This window comes from Leucopleurus acutus (genome assembly GCF_964270905.1).
Source record: "Leucopleurus acutus genome assembly, chromosome: 20".
In the NCBI taxonomy this organism is placed as follows: Eukaryota; Metazoa; Chordata; class Mammalia; order Artiodactyla; family Delphinidae; genus Leucopleurus; species Leucopleurus acutus.
Window position 1 is genome coordinate 13,706,990 of NC_139162.1, and position 10,784 is coordinate 13,717,773.

General features: G+C 49.2%; 1 protein-coding gene across 2 annotated transcripts in view; it reads right to left on the reverse strand.

Moving 5' to 3' along the window:
- The window catches only part of VAC14 (VAC14 component of PIKFYVE complex), a 94,450-nt gene extending 85,682 nt beyond the window's left edge, over positions 1–8,768 (reverse strand). For both annotated transcript variants that reach the window (XM_082863058.1, XM_082863057.1), the window contains exon 1: positions 8,533–8,768. In XM_082863058.1, the coding sequence (XP_082719184.1) occupies positions 8,533–8,636 (104 nt within the window). In that variant the 5' untranslated portion in view covers positions 8,637–8,768. The remainder of the gene's footprint in view (positions 1–8,532) is intronic.
- Between the last annotated feature and the right edge of the window lie 2,016 nt (positions 8,769–10,784).

The window sequence follows — 10,784 nt, forward strand, 5'->3', positions numbered from 1 at the left end:
CCCAGCCAATACAGCAGCAAACTTTTTTTTTTTATCATCCTAAGAGACTGGATTTGACATTTCACACTGCCTACAGCATTGGTGATACAGTTTGAAAAACCTAGAATGACTTTTTTCTAGCTTGAGTTTTCCATGCCTGTTTCATAACCACAGAGACCTAGATCTTGTGTCCCCTTGTTCTTGAGGAGTCCAGGACGTGGGGATCACCAAAGCCGCTGCAAGCAGCTGTGCCTCCCCTCCTGCCCAGACAGGCTGCCCCGGGACTCTGACTGCAATGCCCCTGGGGAAGTCAGGCCGTGTGTGTTTCTGCTCCGTCGGTGTTAGAGCAGCCCTGAGAGTGGGAGTAACGACATTCATGAGGCTCCAGCAGGGCAGCAAAGACCCAGCCCTGCCAGCAGCACAGCCCGTCCTGGAACCACCTCCTCGCCTGTTTCCTTGTTTCAGGTCACAAACGGTCCCTGAGCCACCGGAAAGGGCCCTCCTCCCCACTTGAGAGACAGCAAAGGGGATGCATTCCCTGCCCCTGAGGGGCTCTCTGCCAGAATCCCGTGGAGGGGAAACAAGAGAGGCCTCAAGGACTTTCATGCAAAACAGAGAAAAAAAATCTGGTGAAGACAGTGCAAGGTGAGGAGGGGGCAGGCGAGAAGGAGCACAAGCGGCAGCTTTCGTGGGGAGGGAGTTAGGTGTGGCTTCATGAGGGTCAGCTTTTGAAAGGGGTTCTGAAAGATCAGTAGGTGTTCATTCAGGGTGAGGAAGCCCAGACAGAGGGAACAGCATGAACAAAGGCTCAGAGGAAGGAGAGAGGCACTTGGATTGGCAGCACAAAGGACACAGGTGGAGGAGACGTGGGTGACAGGGCCAGAGAGGCTGCGCCCACTCACGTGCTTGGCAAAGGAAGCGGCCTTTGCTCCTGGTGGCCGTGAGCAGCCACGGAAGGTACGAGTGATCTGCAGCGGTGGGTGGTAGGGATTCGAACAGCGTTTAGGGAACTCTGAAGACTGCAAAGGCTGACAGAGACCAAACGGTGGGAGAGCGTGAGGAATGGGGCACTAACGACGGGTGACAGCGGGCAAGTGTAACAGGGTCTCCTGAAGGGGGAGGAGATGGGCAAGGGGAATATCTGTGTTCAGCACCCCCCGACATTCCCGTTCGCTCTACACCAGCTGCAAGGTCCCCCCACCCCGAATCTTACCAGGACGCAACTCAGGGCACCCCAGGCCACTACAAATACAATGGCCCATTCAGTTCCCGAGGGCCTGGAACCCCAAGTCTCTATCTGCTCTTGGAGGAAGAATATTATCAGTGTCCAGGAGAGCGAGACAATGACAAACAGTGGTTCCCTGTGGAGGGAAACCCTGAGAACATGTTCTCACCAAAACCACCAGTTCTCAGAGCACTGGGCCTGGCCCTGTGGGTCCCCCCTGGGGCCACAGCAGGAAGACCTGTCCCACGACCCGAGCCCACGCTCTCTACCTGACAGTCAGGAAGATCAAGACAGGGCCGGCTGACCTGTGCAGTCTCACTGCTCAGCTGCCCAGCACAACTTTCCTCTCCAGTAAGGGCTTCTTACTGGGCCCTGCTATGCTACTCCTTGGACACTTCCTGTCCATTCCCCTCCATGGGGAAGCTCCCGCTCTTGTCCACATCCTAGCCAGCCTTAAGTCCAGTTCACATCCAACCCCCTGCTTTTCCTGACCATCCCAGGAAGGACCACCACTCCTCTGAACGCTGAAGGACTCGGCCACCCCGCAGTCTGTGCCCAGCACCGCACCATGGAATGTCACGGGTTCTTCCTCACGTGTTTCATGTTTCTAGCTCCACAGCTCCAGGCCAGAGTCCCTGAAGACAGACTGGTGCCACGATTCTCTGCCTCTTGAGCGCCAGCCCTCTCCCCACGTCTAGAGCTCCCCACACAGTAAGTGAGGAATCAGTAAGCATCTGCCCAGGGACCCATCTGTGCCGGTGGGCGGGGCCGCAGGGCAAGCTGTAGGGAAACACGGGCAAAGCCCCACGCTGCCGTACTGGTGACAAGGGGTGGCCTGCTCATCTACACCTATCGTGTTGGGTAAATCAGAACTGTACTTGGACGGGCCTAACCCCTAGTTTACAATTCAAGTTAGGAGGGACAAAGGGCACCACTACCAGGATCTCAGAACGCACACTGAGAAGGACCAGGTACCCAGGGCCGTGGCTGGGGACAATATGCCGATGCCAGGATGTGACTTGACATGCATTTGCCTAGGGGTGAACCAACCCCTTGGGGGCGCCCCAAATAGCCCCCGTCAGCAGGACCTGGTCTCTCCACAGGGCACAGGCAGAGAGAAAAGGCAACTACAAAGGGAAGCAGAGGAAGTGAAGTTTGAAATCCGGGCGTCCCCAGTTCCAGGCTAGTGTCTCTTCAAAAGAACACCCGTCTCCTCTTTCATCTCCACGTTGTGAGCCACAGCTGGGGGATCTCAACTAGTTCTGAAGTTAATATTTGGCCCAGATCACAAGTCCCAGTGACCTTTGCTGACATTAGGGTCACACGCATCGCTGTTCTGTGCCACAGAAGAGATCTGCTTCTGCTTCATTTCTCTAAAAACTCTGGCTGACGAAGTATCCTCTAGAGATTGCTCAGAGCCTCCATTCTCAAATAGTCAGAGGTGTCGCAGGATGGCAGCAACACCCATTCCCCAGGAAGCACAATGCCCAATGCTGGCCAACTCCAAGCTCTCTACACTGCTCTCAACTTCACAAAGTGCCACACCGACTACCTTCTCCCTGATTGAGAAGGAGCCACAGACAGGCCAGGATGTGTCTTTCACCCAAGAAGAACCTGGGGCCTCGTCTCAGCAACAAAACCACAGCCCCGCACTGGGCCCCTCGGCCTCTGTAATGCAGCTCGGGGACAACCACAGGCTGCATGAGGACTGGGGAGCTGACCACTTCCTAGGAACACACTCTAAGTATTCCAGGGGTTGGTTATTCCTCACAGCAACCTCCTTCTGTAGTATTATCATCTCATCATTTAGATTTGAAACAGAGCCTCAGGGAAACCAAGTCCCTTTCTTGAGGTCACAGAGGATCTGAACCTTGGCACCTACAAAGCCCAGGCCCCCTCAACTGTACACCAGTTCCTCCCGCCCATCTTCTTAAAGCACGTCAGCTGCAAAGTGCACACACCCAATTACAGAGGGTACTTCCATCGTGCAGAACTCAGGCCCCAACTGAAGTGCAGCTTTCTCCATGCATTTTCGCCACTGTCTAGTGTTAGACATCTCTGAAGCATTCCTCCACCACACACGGGTGTACATACAGATGAGGTACATACTTGAGATGTTGAAGGTCTAGGGCTGGTTTTCTACCATTAAGGCAGGAAAGAAGTAACCATTTCCTGAGCACTTACTACATGCTAGGTAATGTGGTGGATGCTTTACACGTGTTATCTCATTTAAACCTTAAAATAAGCCACAGAGCTAGGTACTATAATACCCATTTTACAGATGGGGGGAAATGAGGCTCAGAGATGTTACGAAACATACAAGGTCACACAACTTATGGATGGGAGGTGCAGAAATCAAACCTAGATTTTTCTGACACCAGGTCTGCAATCTACCATGTTACATTATCCTCTCTTCAAACATCAAAGCTCCCACCTGTTGGATGCCTACTGGGTGCCAGGCACTTTACATGCATTATTTCATTTAGCCCTATCTCATTTCATGTGTTGATGTCCAAATGGCCCGGCCAGGAGGTGGCAGAGGTTTCTGCCATTGCACGCACATTCTTATGTCTTCAGAGGAGCCAGTCTTGGCTGTGGCTTTGTACTATATTTAGAGAATTAAATAAAATAATGCACATAATGTGTTTTGTACTGCATGTGCCCATGTAACAGTATTAGTGCAAAATCAGAATCAAACCGTGATGTTATACACACCTAACAAGAGCATATTCATTCATTAACTGCTGACTGAGAACCTGCTTTGCTCCTTGCTCCAAGAAGGACAGAAAGAGAATCCAGAGTTGTGTTTATTTCTATGCTGTAAAAATTTCAGCCTGGACTTCGGGCTGCCATTTTTTTCTTGACAAGTCCCATGAACCATCCCAGTTCTCTATGTAACACGCTGTAATCAGGCAACATATCCAGGCAGCGATTTCCCAAAGAGAATCTGGCAGGTAAACGTCTCCTCCATCTGCTTTGCTGAGTATTTAAGTAACCTGGTTTCCACTTGCTCACTACTCTCCAATAACTAAACAGGAAAAGCGGAACATCTGCCTCTGAGGAAAGGCCCAAGAGTTAGTTAAGTAGCAAAATATACTGAGCATCCACTGGGTATAATCAGTGGAAAAACTGTAAAGGAGACAGCAGGAGGCATGTTTGGATCTCAGGTGACAATAGACCACTGAATAAGCGCTTCCCTCAACTGTAACACAACCTACAGGCACTCTTATTTTTTAAAATGGAGATATTATTCACATGCCATAAATTCACTCTTTAAACATGTACAATTAATTCAGTGAGTTTTAGTATATTCACAAAGCTGTGCAAGTGTCACCACAATCAATTTTAGACTTTTTAAAATCATCCCCAGAAGAAAACCTGTACTCATTAGTAGTCACTCCCCATTTCCCCCCAACCCCCCTCCCCCAAGGCCTAGGCAACCACTGATCTACACTGTCTCTGTGGATTTGCCTATGAATCCACACAAATGAAATGATACAATACATGGCCTTTTGTGACTGGCTTCTTTCACTTAGCATGTTTTCAAAGTGCAATTTTTTCTTAAGATGAGTTAACTGAGGCACAGAGAGGTTAAACCCAAGGTCACAAACTCAAATGCTTACAGGAGCCAAGAAGGAGACACAAGTGAGAAGGCCAAGGGAGGTAAGACAGGCTGTAGTGACCTTGCCAACACAGGAAGCAAACTGGGGAGCCCACGTCCTGGCTGGGGGAAGAGGGTGGGCCCCTGGGTCCCCTACTGCTACATGGGAATGTGGGCCGCACAGAGCCACATCGTCCCATTCTTTAATAGAAGCCAGAAACCTGAACTTCACTGTGAAATTTCTTGATTTAAAATACCCTGCAATCCAGGCCAAACCAAACAGGTCAGCCGGCAGGACACGGCCCCTGGCTGCCAGTCTGTGACCCCTGGATGAGGCAATCTGCTGGGTGGAATTCTGACCCACACTCCAAAATCTGCCTGAAGTCACTTGGTAATAAACAGTGTCGCCCTACAGAGGTGGCAGGCTCCAAAAGGCCAGTTCAAACTCAACAGTTCAACCCTGATCTGATCACAGAGCCCCAGGGATCCCGGCTCCCCACGCCACCCTCCCCACCCTGCCTTCCCCAGAAGGCAGGGACTGATCCCTCAGGAGCTCTGATCCTGGAGCCCCTCCTTGAGCTTCGGTGTTCTCAGGGCGCAGGGCCTGGGCACCTCTACTTGCTGGCTTTAGGAACTCAAAGTTCAGGAACACCAGAGACTTGCCAGTGAGCCCATCCCTGGTCACCACGAAGGGCATCATCTCTCCCAGCTTGCAGTGAGGGAGCACCCACCACACTTATCAGAGCGCCTGCTGGCGTTTCTGCCCCACGCTAGACTCTCCCGGAGAGCAGGGCCTAGGGTCTCACCATCCCTGTCCTCGGGACTCATCAGGGACTATAACCCCTGACACCCAGGGCCCTCAAAACCTGCCACAGCCATTCTAAAATCTTAGCCTCAGGGCCTTATCCTTGAGAAAGCTGTGTGGGCGTGTTGGAGCCAGGCTGTGGGGTAAAGGCTCTCCAGGACTGTGCACAACAGGCTCACACACTTAGCCATCAGATCCTGGTCACCTACCACAGCCCGGTCTTGAGAGTCTAGAGTCTCGGGTCCTTCAGTTGAGCCAAGCATCCATCTCTGCGTTTTCAGTGTCTGAGAGGCCTGTCATCAAGATAAAACACCCTCCTCTTATTAGGAGTTTTAATCCCTCACTCCAGCACCCCATGCAGTACTGGTTCTGCCAACCGAGCAGATAGATGGTTTCCAGAAAACAGAAAGTGGCAGTTAAAACTACCATGGGGGTGTTCAAGTATGAAACTTATTAAGTATATGTTCTGCTTTCGAAAGGGAAAACGATTCATGTAGTGGGGAAGCCTTTTGAGACAGAAGAACCTGAGTTTTTAGATCCAGGTTCTAGCTGCAAAACCTTGGGATGACTCCTTACCCTCAAGGAGCCTCTGCTTCCTCATCTGTGAAATGGGGTAACACTACCTAGCTCGTAGGGCAGCTGCGGAAAATAAATGAGATGAGGGATGTACAAGCGCCAAATCCTCCTCCCCCCAAATGAGGCAGACAGTGTTTTACACATGATCACTTTTTAAAATGATCAACGTTATGGACTGAATTGTCCCCCCCCACCCCTCAGTTCATACAACCCTAGTGGCAGTATTTGGAGATAGGGCCTATAAGGGAAGTAATTAAGGTTAAGTGAGGTCATATAGGTATGGCCCTGATCCAATAGGATCAGTGTCTTTATAAACAGAGACACTAGAAAGCTCCCAGGTGAAGCACAAATAAGTCCCTCTGTCCCTGAGCAAGTTGTGAAACACATACTCTGAGGAACATATCAAATAGGACACTGGTCAGGGGACTAAGATCCAGCAAGCCACAAGGTGCAGTCAAAAAAAAAAAAAAAAAAAGAAAAAGAAAGTGGTGCTTGATGAGAGAAGCTAGGTGGTTCTGGACATACTGGATGTCAGAGCTGAAGGGGAGGGTCCTTTTAGTAAAATCCAAACCTTTTAGCCGAGGAGGAAACTAAAACCCAAAGCAGTTAAGGCAGTGGTTCTCAACCGGGGTGACTGTCCGTTCCCCAGGGGACATTAGGCAGTGTCTGGAGACATTTTTGGTTGTACAAGTGACAGAAAGCTACTGGTGTCTAGTGGGTAAAGATCAGGGATGCTGCTAAAAACCCTATAATGCACAGGACAGCGCACCACAACCAAGAATTATCTGTCCAAAAATATCAGTAGTGCTGAGGTTAAGAAACCCTGAGTTAAGGAATTTGCTGGAGGTCAAAGAATGAGTATCACACAACAGACTAGATTAGAGCTGTACAAAGCATTCTGCGGTGATGGAAATGTTCTACAATCTGCACTGTCCATTATGGCAGTTGACAGCCACATGTGGCTATTGAACATGTCAGATATGGGCAGTGTGACTGAGGAACTGGATAAAATTTTTATTTTATCTTCAATAATTTAAATGTAAATAGCCGCCCATGGCCAGTGGCTACCCTATTAGAGAGGGCAAAACTACAATCCATATTTCCTGACGCCCAGACTGGCATTCTTTCAGTTTCACAGCCTGCCTCTTTCTACTCTTTTGAAATTACCCACCCACCAGACTTAATCACAATGATTTGGCTGGAAAAAAAAATAAAAATGTAAAATAACAGCAGAAAAACCTTAATGTTTGCAGTTAAATACCTTGTTTTATAATTTAAAAAAAAAAAAGGAAAATGTCAGATCATGGTTACAAATACAATGGAACCCCGTTATCCAGTTTCAGTTACCAATGGTCAAGAGCAGGTCAGAAAATATTAAATGGAAAATTCCAGAAATAAACAATTTCTAAGTTTTAAACTGTATGCGGTTCAGAGTGGTGAGATGAAATATTGTGCTATCCCACCAGAACATTAGTCACCCTTCCTCCAGCATATCTATGCTGTATATGATACCCACATACTTAGTAGCTTCTGGGTTATCAGATCGACTGTCGGTATCGCAATGCTTATGTTCAAATAGCCCTTATTTTACTTAATAATGGCCCTAAAGTGCAATGCTGGTGATGCCGGTCATTAGGATATTCTCTTACTGTGCTTAAACTTTACCATACATACGTATGTATGGGAAAAAACATAGTATATATAGAGCTTGGTATCATCCAAGGTTTCAGGCATCCACTGGGTGTCTGGGGACATATCCCCCACAGATAAGAGGGTACTGCTGTACGTGTAGTAAGAGTGCAGAAACAAGAATAATTCCTTCTTTCACTTTCAGGGAAGCGTGATATGACAGAGATAAACAGCCCTTCTGAGCCTTGAGGTTTTGGCTTATTTCTCCACTTGGTCAACTTACTGTCCCTTTCACTTCTCAGAAGCTGGGTAAGAAATGAGGCAGGTCAACATCCTCAGCAGATTCTCATGCTTCCTACCTCCCTCCCATCAGAGGTCACTCTCTGATTTGCTTGTTTGCATGGAGACCACACTGAGGACGCACCATGTGCCAGGCACTGTGCAAAGCACCACGCATACATTTCGTTGCTTCGTTCTCACGGCAGCCCCTTCGGGGTACCAGGAGGTTAATAATTTGGCCCACGTCACACAGTCAGAAGCAAAGCTGGGACTGCCAATCTCCTGCTCTTAAGCACGGCCCTAAGGGCCTGAAACCTGGAGTAGCAACACTGGCTGCAAAGGCGTGAGGAGCTGCCCGGAAGAGCGGGACCCCTGCAGAATCAGGACGGAGTCCCGGCTCCGCTCTCCACGACCAACCCGGGTGCCCGCGGCTCTTACTTCTCGATCTCCAGCGCTGCCACCTTCCGCTTTTCATAGAGCTTGTCATTGAGGGCGCGCACGATGTTGGGCGTGAGCGGCGCGAAATCCTTCTCGGGGTTCATGGTGGCAGCTCGGGGCGTTCCCCGGAGCCCCGCGACTCCTCAGCCCGCGGCAGCCCGGGCCGCGCCGGGGCTAGGGGAGTCTGCGGCTCCGCGCTGCCTCCGGCGCCGGCTCATGGACCACGCCGCCCCGGGCCGCCTCGGAACCCGGGCCTGGATGCCGTCTCCGTACCCCTGCCCCTGGCCGCCAAACAGCTCACGAGACCCACTCCCGGCCAGCACCTGCCGGGCTCATGGGGCAGCGGCCATGTTACTCAGATCAGGTGACTCTGCACCGACTTCCGCCTTCGGCCGCTAGGACCCGCCCCTCGCCAGCCACGCCCCCGCACGCACCCGCAGGTGGATTAGCCACGCCCCCACAAGGCTCCACCTTCTCCCATCTCACTCCTGCTTGTAGACCCCCACGGTTTGAGGCCTGCTTAGTAGGGCGTGAATACCACGCACTCCACTGCCTGCACGTGGTAGGCTTGGAACATGGTGGGCTTCTTTTTGTACACGTTCCTGAGAACGAAGAGGCTCTTGGAGCCTGACTCGGTTAGCATAATTTATTCTATATCTACTGAATCCACTACTTCATCCACTGCTTAGTCACCAGCCAGTTTCTCATATGCCAATGATTCCCAAATTAGAGTAACACCATCTTGATTTTTGCCATATCCTAGCCATTTGTACTATTATTTAAAAAATATTTTCTCTAATCAACGAACTTTAAAAAATTTTAAATTCCTACTTTAGCCTTGCTTATGCCCTATAATCATGGGTTTGAATTGCAATTAAAAACAGAATAATCTGTCTATTGTGACCCCAAAAGTGGGTTCACCTCTTGGTGGGTATTGAGCCAAAAGTCACAACCAAGCCAAAGTTAGGGAGAAGGAAGCATTTATTATTTCTTGCAGCAAGTAAGAACACCAGTGATCTCTGGCAAAGCAGTGTCTCTCCCAACAGCAAATTTGGGGAAGTTTTAAGCTAAAGGTACATGGGTATTCATGAAGGGGCTTGAGCAGTGGAGAATTCAGCATAGAATTCGGGCCACAGTCGACAGAGTCCAAGCTTTAGTTGATTGAAGGGTCACGAGGGTCAACGTCATCATTCCATCCTCCTCCTAGGTGGGGGCCTTAGTTCTTGCAGGACTCAAAGACCGTATCAGATTGTTATGTACATCCCTTGAGGAGGAACTAGGACTCTGTTTTATAGTTGAACTGTTTTACTTGACTGCTTTTCCTTTGTTCTTGCATTCCCTTACTGCCCTTAATATCAATGATTACTGAGACCTGTTCCAGGGCAGGCATTGTGGCCAGATTTAGGTCACAAAACAGCTTAGGCCACTTCTCTTATGTCAAGAAAGCCTTGCCTGGTACTCTTTCTCCAGGGACCCCCTACTCTACCTGTTTATACTACCACCTAAAATCTCAGGTACCAACAGTGGTTGTCACCCCACCATTTGGGACTCAGGATGTGTTATCATGCTCTGCTACCTTGGAGGGCTGGGTTACAGACAGCAGAAGCCCCAAATGTGTTGCTTGCAGGCCTCCAGATGGATCCACTAGAAAGCAGCCCCTCCAAGTGCTTTGAAGTGTCACACTAAATCCTGAAACAGAAATTGAAGTTATGTGCTAAAAATTTTAAAAGCACTTTATTGATTCAGTGTGGCTAAAGATACAGTAACAGGGAGATGCATCAGAGTTCCTTATCATAAGCTTCCACAGTGGACAGGAACTTAGGACAAAGCTATATCACAGTGGAACCCAATGAGGATTAATATTGTTAAAAAACAAAATTCAGCTGAGTAAATTTGAGGATATAATTGGATTTATTCAACAATTTATGACTCTGGCAGCATCCCATCTAGCAGACAGGAGTTTCAAAGAGCTTCAAAGACTTTTATAGGCAGAAGGGGGAGGGGGCTGGGAAGGAAGTGGATGGGTTCAGGTATGTCACCATCCTTTGGAGAAGGGGGGTGTTTATCATGCAGATTACCTCACCAGAGCTGATCAGGTAATTTCAGATAAACTAGTTAAAAGTCACATTCCTGGGAGAAGCTGAAACTACAATTAGGTTAGATATTAAGTCTTGATTTGCTGATGTGGGTTTAGCACAAATGAGTGACTCAGTTTGGGCTTGTTCTTTTTTTTTTTTTAACAATGTGAACAT